Below are 20,191 nucleotides of genomic sequence, written 5' to 3'. Positions count from 1 at the left end.
ATCATGCCAATTAAAATAAAATACCTTTAAAACAAATAGATCGACTTGGTCATCGCAAGAAAACACAAATTCGCCATTAACATTTCAGGAGCATTAACTTCTCGTCGTGCTGTGTAGTGTGATACATACTAATAATTAAATCATGCGATGGCCAGGTCGGTCTATTTGTTTTAAAGGTATTTTTTTTTAATTGGCATGATAATAACATACGTAATAACTTAAGACAGAAGGTCCTTAAAGTAGAGACTAAATAGATTAATCGACTTGGTATTATATAGATCTCACCACTTTTTACGGCGAGACTTGAGGTTTTTACAGAATGTTTTTGGTGGCATAAACATGACAGTTCATTGCCTTCTCCAATCTACAGCGGCCTACTTATGAATGGTTTGACTATTTTTGGTGTGATAAATTTAACACTATTTTGTATTATTATTACTATACGAACATGCCTAACATTACTTGTGTTGTCACACTACCTTCTACCTGACCTTTTTGTAGCCTAGAGTGAACTAGATCTAGCTCATCGCTCTCTGTCCTGGCCCTGTGCTAAGGACTCGCCCACTAAAGCGCAAAGACGAAGAAAAATTAAGTTGAAGTAGCCAACCCATTTGACAAAAGACTTTGAGAGCGGATATCTATATTTTTTTAAAAGACTATTTTTTTTTAATTAGCCTGTTTCTATGTCCTACTGCTGAGCAAAGGCCTCTCCCCTGAGTTTCCAGTCACCTGTTGCGTCTGGCCATCCATCCAGGAACGCATCCAGGTGGTTATTAGAAGACTATTATTCAATAAAAATGTAAAACGTATGCTCGAATAATTTTGTTCTATTTTTACACACTTCTGTAATAAAATCAACTGGTTCTAACTTAAACAGTCTCAACAGTATGAATAAATAAATAAGTGTCACAGTTCACAGCTAATGTTTTGGTGCCGCGCCTTGATCGATATCAGTGGAATATGTTACCGAGTTATAAATACACAGATTGACACGATGTTTGCATGACATTAGATTCTAGCTGTTGATAAATCTTGCGAAGATAGGAATTGTCATATTTCTTGGTTGCGTAGCAGTAATTTTGATGCAGGGTTCTAAGAAACTATTTTTAGTTGCTATGTCTAAAAAGGTTCTTGAAACCATTTTTCTAAGGTAATATGGGCATATTTTTGTATTCTTAAAATTCGGCAAGAGCTATTTTACGATTATCCAGTTGTCTATGTCGAAAAATCTATGCTTTTTAAACTTATGCTATTGTTAACAGTCCATCTAGTGTCAAATCGTACAAAGACCTTAAACTCTTGCCCTTTTTACAAGTCCTGTTATCTTAGCCAACAAGCTCAACTACATATTGTATAACAAATACACATTTACACTCCTCATCTAAAGTAAACTACCACTAAACAAGCCAGTATGCAAATGTAACGCAAATAGAAATATAACTGAGCTAACGCACTGTAGTTTGTGAAAAGGGTCACGACAGGTCGTAGCTGTCTGTTCAAAAAGACATTTTACTTGCTAATCTTTGAGTAGTAGTTGTAAAGCTAGGCGCATAAGCTAGGCATATCTTTCAAAAGGTTAAGTATAATTTACGTTTAACGTGACCAGTTTTGTGGTATGCTCTTAGGAATTAACAAGTAGTGGCTCTGAGTGTCGTGCTAGCTCTTCTCATAAGGCTCTATCCCCTTTCCGAGCTAGTGGTAGATTCAGTAATTGTAACGACTATCGTAAGTGTCAATATTTGAAATAAATGATTTGAGTTTCAGTAATTTTGACATTGGGAGTGTTAAAGAACAATCATAAAAAAAATCTCTTAAATGGAGGCCATCTTTGTAATGGCCAATTTTCTTCGTCCCTACATGCTCTTTTCACTCAGTGCAAGTCTTTAGTCTTGTCTAACGAACTGCACAAATAACTGAAATAGAACATAACTAAGCAGGAAGATAGATCTCACACCTAGACCACATAAATATTTTTTCATGAAGATAATCCTCAGCAAGTGAAAAATCTCATGCAATTATGTTAAATTAAGTAATGTAACATTGCATAACTTATCATAATGTGTTCGTAACTTAAGTCAGTGAAGTATGCAGTTGTCAATAGTCATGTCCGTAAGGATTGAGGAGCCACATCAGATTTTTAATATCTGATTTTACCATTATTTAGCAGCAAGGAAGCTGATTTTGCAGCACGAATTTGTATACGTCTGTATGTCTTGAGGATAATGGGTATGGTACGTGTCGGATTTCTACCTACCCGCCTACTTTGTATTGAAGAAGAGTTACAAGACAATAATGAGTGTGTGGCGAATTTGTGGTATGATATTGTGTAGTTTTGTGCGGTTTTAGATCTTAAAAATAGCTAGAGTATTTTTGTTTGAAAAAATATAATTATGATTGTCACATAGACGATATTTTACTGAGCTTTAGGTGTCCGACTACTGGGCAAAAGTCTCTCCTATTTTTGTTTAAATACGGCTAGTTAATTTAATAATTAAATATACATAGTTGGTTTTACTGTCATTAGTTAATGTAAAATGTTTGCTTTTAAAACTGCGATGGTTTTACCGATGAGTTTTACGATTCAGTAACGTGAATTTTGATGAACCGGTCTTCTTAAATTGTATAATATCATCTGATAAACTGTATTTGTAAAGTTGTTCTATAACAATAAAATAATCATGATCATCAACCCATTATTGCCCCACAGTTGGACTCAAATTTTAAGCAATATCAGTCCGTGGTAAGCTAGTACTAGTTGGTGCGGGAAATTAGTATTTTTACTTTTGTCCCTGGTTTGTAGACATTCAAAGGGTTAAGGGTGCGTTTATTGAGACGTATATAACACGCGTTTTATCATAGATAATACTAGAATTAACTATATGTATGGGAAGACACTTGAGTCTTGCGTGTTGAGTACTTTTAAGACTTAATTCTTTGTCAAAAAGCCAAATATCTTTGAGATGATGATGATCTAACAGCATTTGCGAGTCCATCATGGCGAAGTATAGCACAGAACAGGTTTGGAAGGAAAGAGGGGAGGCCTTTGCCCAGCAGTGAGACACATAAAGGGCTAATAAATAAAATTGCGTTTAAGTATTGCATCACTATATCACAACCATTTAAACTTTAAACAGTCCACGGGGATATCGACGAAATGGTCAGCGATATCGGCACATAGCGCATTGTAATGCAAAGCATGCGCAAGCGCACTCTTCCATTCAATAGAGCTTCCTGTCTACACACAGCTTTGTATGGACTTTACATCGTGTTGAATTTGATGATTATTATTACTATATTGATCTGGCGATACGGGAGAGTGGGTTGCTTTTTGTCAGTAAAATTGATAGAAAAGCGTAAGTCCTTAATTTGGACGTTGCTAACCTTGAATTAAACCCGCTTGATTTTAATTTCGGGGGCTTATGATATCTAGGTTTGTTTAATATTTGAAACTCAAACTTAACCTAGGAGCCATGAAATTAGTTTGGAAGTTCCTTTGGTCGTCTAAAACCTGTGGACCTACTTGGTGTTTATTATAACAGATTCCTGTACAAGGAACTGAGACCATTAGTTTCACTGATTAAACTTTACAAGTGTCATTCGCAAATCCTCTATTCGAGATTCATTCATACAGACAATAATATTCATACCAAATTGGTGCAGATATGAAAAAAAATACAATTGACAATAAAAAAATATTGCTCTTTTTTCATTCAGCTGCCTGTTTAGAGTTCTTGTCAATGAGAACGACTGCTCCATATTAGAGTTTTATATTGAGTGTCCACCAACGCACTGGAACAGTAGGCGTTACTATTACACAAGAGTAATTTGCCAAAACTAGTCGACCCTGACTACCATTCTAGTATTTTTTGCATTCAAACTTGTAATGATTGTGGTCTGACGATAATGGACTCCAGTGATCATCAAGATTTGATAAACTCGTCTTCGTGTCTAAACTTAGTTAGATTTAGTTTTTTAATAAAATCTGTCCCAATTAATGCAAGCTCCTCGTATTCGTTGTCTTTTACCATCAGGTGAGATGGAAGACAAATTAATAAAAAAAAAGATAAATACGATTTCATACATTCATATTCAAATAGTAGCAGATTATGTTGTGGTAAGAAGTCTACCAGAAATCTACAATTGCAATTTCTTACCTTACCTCAATACCATTATAATCAAGCAAAGCTTTTCTTTCACCCACGTCAGGGCATAAACCTTCTCCCAATTACACTAATCACCCCTTGTTCTGCCCTTTCCTTTCCAGGTTTTCCCAACAAACTTCACAAATACATAGACCCATCTTAACTTAAGTCCTTCTATCACAAAGCTCATTCTAAGGTGGGCAATAGGCACCAATATACAGATTTGTATTGTTCAAAATATGAAGATAATTTTCTGCGTACACTTAAACCATATCATTTACTTACTGCACGAGTCCATTTATCTGTTTGTAAACACGATCACTTCGTTTACTTTACTTATGACCTAAATAACCACAATTTGCATACTTATAACATACTCAATGTAATTCTGATAACTACATTGTATGGAAATAATTAGTACAGTTATATGCTTCCATTTTCCTGAAGGGCTATGTTGGTGTTTGTGGTATGTTCCCGTTTCCTCTGACCTTCTGCAAAGGTATGAGTTGTTGCTAAGCGTGTGGTGATTGAAAATAATTGTGACATTTCGGCTAGGTTTAGTTCTGGATATTTCTGATGTATAATATGCTTCGTGTGGGTAATCAGGCTATGAATTTCGAGTGCAGTATTGAAGCTTATGAAATAATTGCATCCTATGCCATGTCGTGTTCGAACAGATGGTTATGAGGTTAACCAAATATTGATATATTGCTTAAAATGTTTTTCAAGGTGAATGTCATACTTTTTAATATTTCCCATGTAAAAAAATACTACTTCTAAAATAATATTTTCGTAGGTAATTCTTCATGTCAACCATTTTCCTAACCACTTAGTTTCTATTAATAGAAACGTTTCAAAATACTTATTAAAAGATTTTCTGTCTGTAGTAATATTTGTTTTTTCTTGACTTTTAAGTCACGTACGACGACATTCAAACAGACGCGAGGCTAGACATTTGTATGTAGAAACTGACTTGGTCAAATTCAGATGGCCTTACAAAAACGTATTTACCGATTATACATAATTATTAATAACGTATATAAAATCAACCATTGGAATTTATAGATCCTTATTTACAGTAATATTATAATTAATTTCTTTAAAACAATATACTGTTTGTATATCCCTCAAACCTCGATTCTTCGACCTTCAATAAAATCTTTAAGCCCACACCCCACATCCATGTTTACCTTCTAATTCGCTTGTAACTATGGTAAAGTCTATTAATAGAAGCACATCTACAAAGTAATATAACAGTAATAAATACAGCTAAACTACAGTTATTATACCATATGCTTCTAACCACTTGCAATCATTAAAACTCCATTACAGATAATAGACTACTAATACTACTAATCTCATGTGGGTACTTGGATATTTTTAGGTCGAGCCAATATTTAGATCCAACGTTTGCTATGCTTCGGATTATACGTCCCTTAGTTTATAAATATTTAGACTTGTAAATTAAAAATATATATTATGCATTTTACATATCCTTAAAAGTCTCTAAATTATGTTACTCTTTGAACCAAAATGTCACAACATTTGTGATGTTTTCAATTAGGTCATTTCTTTGATGTTAGCTAAAATATACATGTTCGGTGTGAAGAACGGAAAGACGTTTAATAAACAAAACTGCCTAATATATTTGACTGAAAACAGCAGCTAAATAACACAAGCTTAAGCTTGCTTTGATTATTCTAAAGTACTGCATTATTTTAAATGCAGTACTTTACAATAAACAAAGCAATTGCTCTAATGAAAACTCTTCAAGGTACAAATAGCAAAAAAAGGTTCCCCCTTCTCGAGCCAGCGCATATTGGCCCAACCTTGGTTCAAAGCATGGCACACTCGATCATTACCGCGGTCGTCGACCTCTATGGCAGCTGCCCAAAGCACACAATCATGTATTGTCTGAGGACTTGATAATTGACAACACTTCTATTAACTCGACAATATTGTAGACGATTTTTGAAACTAACTTCCTTTTGAGTCATAGAATTTTGTCGGATTTCGCATTGATATTAGGTGCTCGCAATAACCAATGTTTGGACCTACCTTAAGAATGGGATAGATATAAAACATTCAAGATTCATTTATTTACTCAGGCTTGCTACACACTGACTCGACTCATTCCTTCGGCTTGTGCTGATCGGGTTCATCTACACATATTTGGTCATGCCGCCCAGCTAAGCCGAGTAATGCCGAACCGAATACGTGTGATGAAGCTAGGCACAGTAGCTGTAACAGGTGGTGCTTTTACGGATAGTAAACCATTGACCGTTGGTCGCTGACACACAAACAAAGAAATATTACAAAATGTTCTTATGCTAGGTCTTCTTATAATGATCAAAATGGATGCTATTGTAATATTTATTTTGGAAAGCAAAGACAAAAAGTCATCTAAGCATGTGGGTAGAAAGTCTAAAGTGTCCTCCTGTATAATTAATTTCATAATTTAGACAAATATAGTAACTAGTTTTGGGTAATCATTACATTATTTCAATATATTAACCCTGCACACTTGAAGGCTACTTTTTTACTGGTACATTCCTCAGGAATCGTTAAAATCGCAAGAAAAATCCCTTCTGTACATTTTGACATTATCGCGAAAAGGTAGCCAGACAAACGCGGCGAGGAGAGTTTATTCTAATATGTCGCGAAGAAAGGTTACCACATTCTACATAATATTTCAATGTTTCTATCCAACGTGTGCGTTCGCGCAGCGGAATGTTGTTGAATTTAAAGATATTAACTATGCAGATATTTAGTGTATGACGTCGTATAATTGTGTATGGTAAAAAAAAAATTGTGTACGCAGCCATTGTGGAGAAATTCACCAAAAACTGATTCCGCTGGGCGAACGTTGTCCTGGCGGAACTTATTTTAATCCATAGACTTTAGAAGAAAAGAGGTGTGTCCAAAAATTAGTGTGTATTTGTGTGTAATTGTGTATGTATGAATAAAATGAGTGCATGCATAAACTTCGGAGAAATTCAAGTTTCCGCTACGCGAACGTTTGGCCATTAGCTAGTTTTCATATAAAGCGCTTACATAGAGAGCTGTAGATTTTTACATACGTTGTTTTGAATTTGTTTATATTTGTTTAAAAAACAGATTTAGAAAAAATCGTAGGGCTTAAAAGATAAAAATATAAACGTAAAATACACTTAATAGGTCTTAGTTCTTAAAGTATGCACTTTGGGGTCTAGATTTTCACGTTTATACAAACCTTGTAAGTATCTGAAACATGTTGCCAAGTATCAATGATGTTCCGTTAGTAATTAAAGAGTTAAAGGACAAATTTACCATGAATAGATCACTGTTTACAAAACAGTCAAATATCACGACGTTCTAAAGGAATTGCATGGTAAAATGTATGCCAAAAATTAGTTTATTCATTCAACTATTCACATGCAAAATTTCATGTCATTAAATTTAGTAATTAAAGAAATCAATTAAAATACTGACGAAGCATCGAAAACCTACATAACCCGACCAAGTTCGGATAGCTACAAAAAAGCGTCCATGCAATATATTTAGGTAACATCCCAAAATTTACCGTATAATACCGGTATTGAATTGGTATAGGTGATAACACAGTTGTTGTTTCGATATAATTTAAAGGTCATTTATTTTTGTACACCAAATTGTTGTTCAATTGTTCTGATTTTTCAGCTCCAGAATTGACTGGAATAATTCCGGAGTTCCGATAGGTATTCACATTTTTTAAAAGTTAATATTTTGATTTAATTATATTCTTGTGAACGCACGTAATTTAACGTCTGTGGAATATTCCACAAACTGCTAGTCGAACAGGACGCGCGCGGCTTCCCGCTTGAAACGGTACTTCCATCCTTGAAGAAAAGAGAGGGCAATAATATGTAATATACTTAATAAAAAAAAATTTTGTACACGGATATTTAAATAGAAAAGTACTTGTTAATTGAAGATTTGTTTTTATCGTAGATAGTTGGGTTATTATTAAAATAATATTTTTAATTCAAGAAATGCAATTGTTTTATTTTTTCCTAACGCTTGTGTACGGAACTGTACCATATTAGTAAATACTATATTGTAAGGTTAAGAACGTCTCTTAGATATATGGCTGGGCCGCTTTTTTGTAGCTATCCGAACTTGGTCGGGTTATGTAGGTTTTCGATGCTTCGTCAGTATTTTAATTGATTTCTTTAATTACTAAATTTAATGACATGAAATTTTGCATGTGAATAGTTGAATGAATAAACTAATTTTTGGCATACATTTTACCATGCAATTCCTTTAGAACGTCGTGATATTTGACTGTTTTGTAAACAGTGATCTATTCATGGTAAATTTGTCCTTTAACTCTTTAATTACTAACGGAACATCATTGATACTTGGCAACATGTTTCAGATACTTACAAGGTTTGTATAAACGTGAAAATCTAGACCCCAAAGTGCATACTTTAAGAACTAAGACCTATTAAGTGTATTTTACGTTTATATTTTTATCTTTTAAGCCCTACGATTTTTTCTAAATCTGTTTTTTAAACAAATATAAACAAATTCAAAACAACGTATGTAAAAATCTACAGCTCTCTATGTAAGCGCTTTATATGAAAACTAGCTAATGGCCAAACGTTCGCGTAGCGGAAACTTGAATTTCTCCGAAGTTTATGCATGCACTCATTTTATTCATACATACACAATTACACACAAATACACACTAATTTTTGGACACACCTCTTTTCTTCTAAAGTCTATGGATTAAAATAAGTTCCGCCAGGACAACGTTCGCCCAGCGGAATCAGTTTTTGGTGAATTTCTCCACAATGGCTGCGTACACAATTTTTTTTTTACCATACACAATTATACGACGTCATACACTAAATATCTGCATAATTAATATCTTTAAATTCAACAACATTCCGCTGCGCGAACGCACACCTATCCAACTCTGATGTCCTTGACACCTGTTCCAGACCAACCTATTTCTTTGAGAAAAATCGATCCTAAAGCGGCCTCCTTTCCAGCCCTTGACCTCGGTAACGTTGTTTATTTTCGCCGATCATACGATATGCTCTGTCGTCGTTACGCTGGAGGCCCCTCTTTCCATGCAAATCGTAGTTTAAAATACCTTTATGGGATTATTTTATTACTAGCACTGTTTATTGGCTGCTAAAGTGTGTTTTCAACATCAAACCTCGATATCGATACTCATATTGCTTAAACATTTGGTTTCTTTAGCCAATAATTTGCAAGTTTTTAAAGGGTCGTCTGATACAATCTGTCCATTTTGTATCTTGCATTTGATTGGAAGCGGTCAATCTTAAATTTATCATTTTTCGCAGCCATTTCGTCTAGGCATCTATCAGAAATCTAGACAGAAAACAGTTATTTGACATCGCTCACCTCTCGTTTTAAGAAGACATTTTGCCAAATCTATTGTGTCCCGTTTTTTATCAGTTTCCGTGTACAATAAGTTTCATTTTATTATTTTGTTTTGTGTCTGGTGCATTGATCTCTCGTCTGGTTTGTGGTTATAAGGTGCTATTCGGTATAATTTATTTTTACAGCTTTCGCCAGACGGGCACGTAAGTTCTGCGTTAAATTCTAAGTAGTTTATTGTTGAAAAAGATTACCGAATTTGCATTTGTAGTTTTCTATTCGAAAAAAAATTACACCCACGTATGGCTATTGACAATGTTAGTCCTATGCAATAGGGGCTGAGCCTATTATCGTATACCGGGCACTAAACTCCGGGCTACTAGTCAGAAAATATTCTGTTATGTATGCACGAAGAAAAATTTGATAAAAATTACTCGTCACCATAAATCAAGTGAACCAAATGCAAAAGAATTGTGAAAACTTGAATAACTGCTAGAAAGAAGCTTTTTAGAACAACAATTTTCAGCAATATAACCAGAGTAATATTACATTCAAGATACCAGACTAATTTATAATTCTATTTCCCCTATTCACCCATACGAAACCCCAAGGTAAATGTTGCTATGCGAAAAAAAACCATTAACAAAAGTTTTTGTGTGACCTTGTTGTCCAAGGTCGCGGCGAGAATAGGCCGTACGATTGTTACATAATATTAAATTGTTTCATGTTATATAATACAGGTCAGACTAGTGGCCTGAGGCTTTAACTTGTTGCCGAAGGAAATGTTTTACAGAATCTGGAGATTCGTCTAAAAATCTAGAATTTAAGCTCAATAACTTCGTAACCGGCGGTGTTGTATGACAGGATGTATGGATGTGAATGAAGCAAAGAAAGTTTGTTAGGATCGTACCAAGTGGTGTTTCGCCTATATGTGGATGTATGTATAGGCTAAATAGTGGGCTTATCAGGCTTTTTCTGATCTCTCACCGGCGTCGTTGATTACATACCCCCGGGTTATGTGAGAGGTGCACTAACAGTGTGCCCGTGTACTCGTTGTCTTTGGCCACTGTTTACTAGCTTTTGTATTGACCTATTTCATTGAATTTCGATTCAAACACTGCCGACATGTCGCTTTACCTTATACCTTGCTCAATTTTGTGCTTAAAATGAATTGACTAATGAAATGCCGTGTTACAGAAAGCGAAGAATATAATTCAATAATCCTTCATATCCTTGTACTTATTCTCTTATTACAGGAGTCAAAGAAAGCTGCAGTTATAATAATCATAGCAATGTTAACCAAAAGTTCTAAACAAACACTTCCCTTCATTTTGTGTTTACAGTTATCTCCGAGTTCAAACCACGTTAGAATATGGACACTAATTAATGATCTCCCGCTAGCCCTTTACGCGCGCACGCTTAGTAACTACATATTCAAATACATTATTTATTCAGCACATATGTGGACAGGTGTGGTATATTTTTCCGGCTTAATGTTAATAGTGGGTGCTAAATCAAGGGACTTGTACATACCAAATGGATGTACCATAAAAATCTCTCAAAATCCTTTAAAAAGTAAGTTTATGTTGTTATCAACTTGAGGGAGCATCCAAATCGGTCCATCGGACGGTAGATCTTCAGTTTATATTTAAAATAAATATAACTTTAATATACTTTTCACTCTAGTTGTTAGACTGGTAAAGGAATTCTTTCTATCTTCTTCCCATTACTAAACTATCAGCCACATTTTTCTCATATCTTCAATTGTTTATCTCTGAATAGTTTCTTATCACTCCTTCTCAATCCATATTCTATGGACGTGACCATAGCTTAAAACTATCATTAATTTTCAAACAATAGCCCCTATGCAATACAACCATGAGTCAGTAAGTAAATTCCTTTACTTAACAATAGTTTAGTCAGAGAAAGTACAAAAATAACTAGTTAAGTATCCAGTTGGAGTAAAACCAGTTTCCTTGCATGTTAGATTAGCCAAAATATTATTTATTCACTTTCTGTCATTGGTGTCAGTTTGAAAAGTGCAGTTAAAGTGTTCCCATGTTTGGTTGTGGATTCACTAGCCGGGATTCTTGCAGTGAAGTGTCAATGTTTGGTGTTCTAGTGGATTTTTTGCCCGTAAGTTTTTTTTTTATATTTAAAGGAAGATCGGTTCCAATAATAAAATCTTATTAGTTATTTCGTTCGGTCGCCAGAATCATCTGTCACTGATCACTTAATTACCCGAATCACTTGTGCAGAAAAATCAAGCGAATAGAATGTACAATGTATAATTGCGTTAATTTCCTCGCAATATTAGATTTCATATCTTGAACACTTTTAGGGCTAGGCCCCTTAAATTAGTAAGCCAGGTCTGTGTATTATTTATAGCATCTGTTACTTGAAAGAAATACCTAAAATTCTGCCAATGATAATATTTAAGGCACATAAAAATACAAAGCCATGTTATGGATAGGCGGGATAATCCTCGTATTACAATATTGTACTATAAAGTTTGAATCTCCATCTATTCCTATACTCATAAATCATTAGTTACTTCCCTTACACTATAAACAGCAAGTTCATATTCATAACAAACGAGTTTCTGCTTTGATCTATCTATCAACATGCCACAAAGCTTTCAATTAAACTAACAAGAGATTGGAATGCACTACACTACCATCAATACATTGTTATAAACGCCATAGGATGTTAAAAGAATTAAACTAATGGGTTTAAACTCGACATTTATAGCTCAACAAAAGATTTTCATGTTATTCTCGTAGCTAGAGTGATGGTATATTTCCCCCTTGTTAAGGTAATTTCAGGATTGAGCCTGATCCCTATTTAGCAGTAGAATTGTCTACAAAATATACGGACTTTTTGGAAGAAGGTAGTTCACATCAGTATATTTCATAGAATGTCACTTGTTCGTATGGTAAAGACGAACAACAAGATGAAACGTTGTGTACTTTTAAGTTATTTAAAACAGTTCTTGGAGGGTCACAGAAACCTTAACCTGCAACAGGTCAGCGTAATAGACTCAAAAAGTCCTCAAATTGTTCTTGAAGGGGACCCATGCCCAGCTATAGTACAGTAATGGGTTAAATATACAAGTACCTGATATACTAGAGATTTGATCGTACCATCTACAACATAAACACAGTAAAAAGCGTGCTTCGGAGGGCACGTAGGTAAAAAGTTGATCCCGGTTGTTGTCAATAAGATAACAGTCGTTAAGCCACGTCAAAGCCCTTCGGGCGGCTTGAACAACTTTGACACTAGGTTGACCACTAACCATACGACAAGAAGAAGAAGAAGCACAGTAATAAAATGTAGTCTTTGCAACAGTCGATTTAAAAGCAACCAACATTTCTAATGAGCACTTTACAATAATTACAGACGTTCTTATAATTACTTAGTAAGTGTATAGTGGACTCGTGAGAATCTATCATCAGTCAGATTGTAGAACCGCCGGTTATTTATCATAACGGCCATACTCGTTTGAAAGTCGGTCAGCTTTCCTCTATCTGTCGATTACTAGGTGAAATATTTTCTTAATGTTGTCCCACTTATTTTCTTACCGACATTTGCATTAACTTATCGCAAGTAGAGCAAGAGTAACTGCAGTTTAGTTACTATACAGAAGAAGAATAAGATAAGATACTACCTAGAATTAATTGTATAGCCAACTGCTGATCATGAGCTCATGGTTCGATCCCCGAATCGTGCAAAATAACATTGATCTTTTCTAATTTATATTAGGGTATTTCACAAGAATTGTCCAGCGTTTGGTTAGTGCCCGGTAAATGGCCTTCCTCAATAAATAGGCTATCCAACACAATAATATTTTTTCAATTCGCACCAGTAATTCCTTCCAAGCAAACAAACTCTATAATTTTGTAATATAAGTATAGATTACAAATAGTTTTAGAAGAGTACGTCTATAATTTCACTAAACAAAAGCCGTTTCTAATAAAAACAAGCACACAGTTTTGACCTTTACACATTGCACCTGCTTTCTACTTACATAACACACGGAACTACAGAAATAGCACCCTATTTTACCTCTCAACACGCTCCTCAATGGATAGATAAATAAACTTGCTACAAGTATAGCAGAAATGTAAGGAACTTTGTGTTTGTATGTGTGTCTGTGTGTGTGAGTGCACACAAGTGTAACGGCCCTAGTGATTATGGCATTTATTGACTGATAGTGTGTGGTACAAGTTAGGAGATGTAGCGGGTGGATTATTTATTATTGAGTTTGATTTATCGGACTGTCGTAGTATGCTGAAACACGTCTAGTTATATTTGCTAAAATGTCAAATGTGGTTTCCCCAGTACATTCTACATACTATAAAAAGAGGGTATTTTGATTAGAAATATAGAAATGCGTAGATTTGTTCTGTAAATGGTTTCGGTCTAATGTCGTTTTATAAGAATAAAAAAGTAGCTGCAAGAATGTACATTTTATAATACCCCTCGTGCCTATTCTTGCAATTCTAAGAAATAAGTCCATAAATTGAATAAATTCTATTTCAATGTCTATTGAAATAGAATCAGAGTGGTTTATTTTGATCGCAAACTGGAGTAATGACCTAGTTACCTGAATATTACATATGTATTAGGTCACTTCATTTCCTTTCATCGATTTACAATTCAAACAATTACGCATACACATCAATCGTAGTGCGATTTAAATTTCAAAAGAGCTTTGTCACATTCAGATTGCAGGTATAGTTTCATTGACAAATTGAAGAAACACGTGAAACTTCAAAGTCACGTGGCTTTATTTATAGGCATCGCCTTGAAAGCCATGTTATCGACGTATACCGGCCTATACCAGATTCTTTCCCGATTCACCAACAATTTTTTCAATAGCGCCCATGTAGTGCTATCTCTTTTTAACAGCACAACTTGGGTTGCTTTAATATGATGAAGCCCCTGAACAGGCCATAAATGCCGTGGTTATCTGAACACACATAGATACTTTTTGTACCACTTTGTTGAGCACACAAGCCAACAATTACTTACTAAAAGCTTTAAACTCGTTTTATTTTGTAGAGTTAATTGGCCGGAGCGAATCTGTAATTATTTATAGTACTATTACATCTGTGGGGATAAAAAATAACACGTATGGCATAAAAACTAGGCACGGCTTTAGAAATAGGTATCTAACATAATACCTATGCTGTTCTTATCTTTTAAAATAGCATAAAATTAAAGATTTTGTTTTACTTGTATTAAAAAACGTAATAAATATTATTCATATTACAATGTGTTAAACCCGACTTGGTACTTATTAAAATTTCGTAATAAATAGGTCCCCAATCCACACTTGGCCTAGGACTAGTTTTCACCCCTACCTGAATTCAGCAGGAGACCCTTGGCCACTAATGACACAGTAATAGGTTAGAAACAAAAACTATAATAAAGAGGTTTTCAAAATAATTATGCTCTTCTTAGCGAATTTTGTAGTTATGTGTACCTTATAAACTACCATTATTTCTATACAAACCGCCAAACCTCTATTTCATATACTTTTAACAAACTGTACATACCTATTGTGTATAACGCAGTTATCTAAACTTTTAAAAATATTATCTCAAATGAATCCCATTAATAATCCCTTGTACCACACACCACGACGCACCGCACGCATGTGTGCGTGCACAGTTCATCGACCCTCCCTATTTGTTGCGCTAGCGCAGCTAATGTTCTTAGAGAAAGCTCCTTGACGCCGCGACCTTGAAGTAAGCCCTTAGAAGTGCAGAATTATCGATCTCATCAGAACACCTGCTTTTAAGATGAAGAGATAAAGATGCTTTGTTGTTTTGATGGAAATGTTTATGAAATCGTTTAAGTTCTTTTATGGATTGAATTATCGAATTTTGGGACGATCTAGTGAGGGTTTTTTGGTTTCTGGGGTCCATTTTTTTTGTCTTCGATTTGAATACCTGACTTTTTTTTGAAAATAGTAATAACACGTGTTATTATAACAAAAAAGTATTTAAATTACTATTTAATTTCCGTGTAGGTTCATGAGACTATAAAGTAAGTTTGAATCAATTAGTGTGTTCTCAATATTTTATGACTGTTATCTGAGATGCGACATGTTCCAGACGCATTATACTTTAGTTCAAATGTAAAACAATACTCTTATTTAGATCAAAAATATTATTTAGATCAGTCAAAAACAATCTACTAACTTAGGAAGTCAAGGATTCCATGGGTCAAATATAGAATTTCTGAAACTTCTTGTTTTGTCTTTATGTGATGCAAGAAAACAAAACTGCAAAGAAAATTTGCTGAAAAATCTTTTATTATTACACGTTTGATGCAATTACACTAGATTCCAGCTTTAATCCACTAATTTATTCCACAACAATCAGTTGGCGAGACAACAAAAATGCAGACAGACATTGAAGTTGACACGCCTACGTATATTATACGAAATGCAAAAATAAACACCTCCACCCAACTACAATAATGCAACCGGTGAAAGTATGCTAAAAATATATTTCGTAACGACAAACACTTAAAGGATATTCTAGGACATAGAGTTGAGCACTAGAATCTGAAATTAGTCTGTATTCACACTCCGGTCCGAGATCACTTGACAAATGATTTTGAGAAATAGAAAGATGAGTGTTTTTACTGAAAGACTGTTGTGTCATTGTGTGGTGTCTAATGTGACTAGTGTAAGTTTTACAGTTTTACTTTATAGGACTATTATCGCGTATTTTAATGATCATTTAACCCTCTTATTCATAAAGATATATGAAGTTATGAAAGGCTTATAAAGTGTTTTGTTTCTTTCACTCCTTAGCGAAATGAAAGAGACAAAGCATATTTTAGTAGTTGTTTAACTAAAATAGGTTTATAGTGTGTTTATGAATAAGAGGGTTAAGCTATAGTTACAGGGATTAAGTGAAATCATGCAATATTTTTCTTGGTTCTTATTTAACTTTTGAATCAGAAACATGAGTATTTTTTCTTAAATCCTCGGCTCTGCAATCTAGCACTTTTGGGACTTAGGGGGAAATAAATTAAGATGGTATAAATTCCCGTAGCATATTAACATTATTCGATAGAGTTGCTTTATGCCTTGAGCTAGGTGTAATCCAATTACTGGAATTGAAACAGGACACCCCAATGTAAAAAAAATCTTGTTCAAACAAAGATTCAAAATTCAAACGTGTTATCTTAGTTTTTAAATTTCAATTTAAGTACTTTAACATCTAGTTTAACCACGGCCTTAAGAAACTGGTCAAACGCATGCTATTGTACCTACTTTTCACACCTTCTGAAATGTCAGTAAAATTTCAGACAGATTTTGTCACGCTATTTACTTTTACTTTCGCCTTGTTTCATCATAATACAATAAGTACCTACTACAACCGTTATCTATAAAAAGGTTTCGAGGGTGTTTTCTCCCGTTAATAAATATGATGGCAAAAATTCGAGAAGAATGACGGACATGGGAAGATACCCTTGTCCCGTACTGGGATGACGCAGACATTAAAAAAAAAATGTAAAAAAGTTTTTTGAGTATCAGTAAATGATTTTGTTCCTAAAGTTATTTTTGATTTGTTTGCAGGTAACAATGAGTCAGAAGGTGTCGCGTAAATCAGCGGTAACCGAGGATAAGGATAAAGTAAGGCTTTATATTGATTATTTAGATTATTGACCAATATCCGGTTCATGTGTGTGGGTTGAAAGTCAATGATTTTAATAAGTGAAGATTAGGTCTTTTAATGGTTATTTTGATGATCATAGATTATGGGTCGACGCACTAAACTTATATTGATTCCATAATCATTTACTTATTATATCCTGCATCGCTGGCAGCTGCTGCAGCTGAACTTACTAATTGTGTAATGTATGTACTAGCAGAACTAAGGAGGGGGAATTCTAGGTGTATCAAGGTCCCTCCCACTCTACCTAATTTGTCAAAAGTTGGTTCTCATATACCAAAGTATTTTAAAGATCAATCTTCCTTCCAAAATAAATATTTTTATCCGCCACAAAATGTAGGATTACTACAATAATTCACCATAAATTTATTATTCTTACAGAGAAACACAAACAGTCCAGTAAAAGAAATGAAAAAGAAAATGGCCGCGAATGCCGAAAAAGAAAAACAGGCCGCAGAGAAGGAGAAAGTAACAGAGAAACCAGCAGAAAAGGCCACAGAGAAACAAGACAAACCAGAGAAGCCGGAAAAGCCAGAAAAGCAAGAAAAAGCAGAGAAGAGTTCAGATAAAAAGTCTGATAAAAAAGAACAGGCTGAGAAAAAGAGTGAGAAAGCTGAACCACAGCCGGAGAAGAGTAGTAAAGAAGAGACTAGCAAAGAAGATAAGAGTGCAAAGGTGAGTTTTATTAAAACCTGCTGGTTAAATATTTTACGTGTATCGCGTTAATTTGAGCTGTACAGTTGCATGAGCTGAATCTTATTCTGCCATTAATTAAGGTACCTGGGTCAAATATGACCACATACCATTATTCTAAACACGAGATGTCGTCCATACTTTGTCGCTTGTGTCGCATTTTTAACGGCGTATCTGTCGACCCTTTCAGCGCCCTACTAGTGGCCTTGTGTCGTTTAGATGCATGCATGAGGTTTGGAATGATGGTATGTGATATTATTTGTCAGCTTGCCATATTTGGCCCGGGTACCAAGAAAAAAACAGGCTTTAGATTTATTTATAGGTAAAAATACGTCGTAATAATGTAAATAGAAATATATTCCAAACATATGCCGACCGAAAATTAATACGTCTAAAAGTCTTTGCTTTTAAGCATGATTAGTAGGCTAAAGTTCTATTGAGCCCTATGCTTTCATTAAAATCTTGTTAACACTCATGATGCTGCTAAGTTGTTGATTTCAAACTAACATTCATTAAATAAAATTAACAATTTCCAGTCAGAAAAAGAGAAACCCGAAGCGAAAAAGCCAGAACCATCCAAACAGAAACAGAACGGCCGCGATCGTGTACACAACGGCGTATCCGACGTCACACTCGGGAACGGCACTGATGACGTACTCAATGGAACGGTGAGTGCGGACTCGGAGGAGGATGACCCCATGCTCGTCATCGACGACCCCGAGCATGACGAGCTGTTCCCGGAACTGACGTACGATGATACATCAGATGTGGAGTGTTTTGAACCGCCGACACCCGAAAACGTGCCGAGCCGAAGTTTTACTCGGCGATCTCAGGTACCTTCACTCGGTACCTGTAGTTTAATACCTGCTTGATTATATCGATTTGTTTTTAAAAAAAATCGACTAATGGATCCCGGTTTTAGTCAGTTTTTTATCTAGTGTTTTTTGAGTTTAAAAAGGTTGTGGTGTTTGAGTTTGTGATCGGTGTCGGTTTTATATAATCTACTAAGCCGATTGTGATTTTTAGTCGATTAGTAAGTTTCACTTTTGACTGAATGCATGTTCATTGCCGGTCATAAAGGTTGTAATTGAAAGGAATTTTCGTGAAGGGAGTTTTGCTAAACTATTTAGTCGATTTTATCATTTTCATGTTATTATATGTCGTTAACAATAATGTGTTTTGCTATTGCTGATACTATATTTGATAATAATTAATTATTTTTCTTTTATTCTTTTACTCTGATAGCTCAACCAGTATTAGCAAAAGTAAAACAATAAAGTCTTCGGTGGAAATATTTTAACTTACCAATCCTTCATAGAGAAAAACTTTTCGTATTTTGTTCTTTGCACCAGAAATATTTATTAAGTATTTCCACCGTTATAAAGTTCTTGCAACACATGGATACATTTACGCGTCAAAACTGATTTAATGTAACATAAACAAGCTAAAGCATAAGCATATCAGAAGTATTCATGATTTGTAAGAATCATCAAATTAATAATAATCACTAAAAACAATCACATCTATATCAAATTAGTGCCAATGAAACATAATTGAAATTTGAAATGAACTAATATTGTATAATACAATACGGGAATTAACATGAACACGCATTTTGACTTAAATGGCCGACTTTTCCGTCGCACGACCACGGCAAGTGTAACCTACCCCAAGCGTGACTTTAATCTAAAAATCATTCGCTAAACAAAAGCAGTATCTCTTGTTATCCTAATTTTCTAAGGGAAGTCGTCTTTGTAAGATTTTTGGCACGTTTTGGTATGAGATGTGAGTGTGTCCCGGTGTACCGTGTGTAAGTACTAAGTACTAACGTGGTGTGGGCGCAGGTGAAGGCCGCGCGCACGCCCGAGACCCCGCGCCCCGCCTCCGACAAGCAGCCCGACGCCGGCGCTGACGATGTAAGTCGTAACACAATACATGCACTATTATACATAAGATTATTTACCGTGTATATTATATCCCTTATAAGTAAGACGATGTCAGTTATTCGTTTTTTATACAACAACACAACAATACAACTTAAAAAAAATGTTTTGTTTCTAAAAATGACACAATTTAATAGTCATTTCAGGTTTATCTATAAAATATCAGTTACCCAAGCGTACGCGCGCGGTAATATTTGAGCGTATACGTGCACCAGTGCACCCACGCCCGTGTCACTAGAAAAATGGATTTTTATATACATATATTATACAAAAATCGACACTTGCCACGATTAGGTCCACAAACGCACGAAAAATATTCAAAAAATTTAGTTCATAACACTTACTA

General features: G+C 34.8%; 1 protein-coding gene across 6 annotated transcripts in view; it reads left to right on the top strand.

The window, feature by feature from the left end:
• The window catches only part of LOC142983455 (uncharacterized), a 36,051-nt gene that overhangs the window by 8,616 nt on the left and 7,244 nt on the right, over positions 1-20,191 (top strand). For 2 of the 6 annotated variants that reach the window (XM_076130338.1, XM_076130339.1), the window contains 4 exons: positions 17,113-17,169; positions 17,591-17,884; positions 18,439-18,735; positions 19,747-19,818. In XM_076130338.1, coding sequence (XP_075986453.1) covers positions 17,119-17,169; positions 17,591-17,884; positions 18,439-18,735; positions 19,747-19,818 — 714 coding nt within the window. In that variant the 5' untranslated portion in view covers positions 17,113-17,118. Of the gene's footprint in view, positions 1-16,141; positions 16,214-17,112; positions 17,170-17,590; positions 17,885-18,438; positions 18,736-19,746; positions 19,819-20,191 lie in introns of those variants that run through there. The other 4 variants (XM_076130340.1, XM_076130336.1, XM_076130342.1 and 1 more) reach the window with 4 other exon arrangements.

Source organism: Anticarsia gemmatalis, chromosome 24 (genome assembly GCF_050436995.1).
Source record: "Anticarsia gemmatalis isolate Benzon Research Colony breed Stoneville strain chromosome 24, ilAntGemm2 primary, whole genome shotgun sequence".
Taxonomy (NCBI): Eukaryota; Metazoa; Arthropoda; class Insecta; order Lepidoptera; family Erebidae; genus Anticarsia; species Anticarsia gemmatalis.
This window is presented reverse-complemented; position numbering and strand designations above follow the sequence as displayed.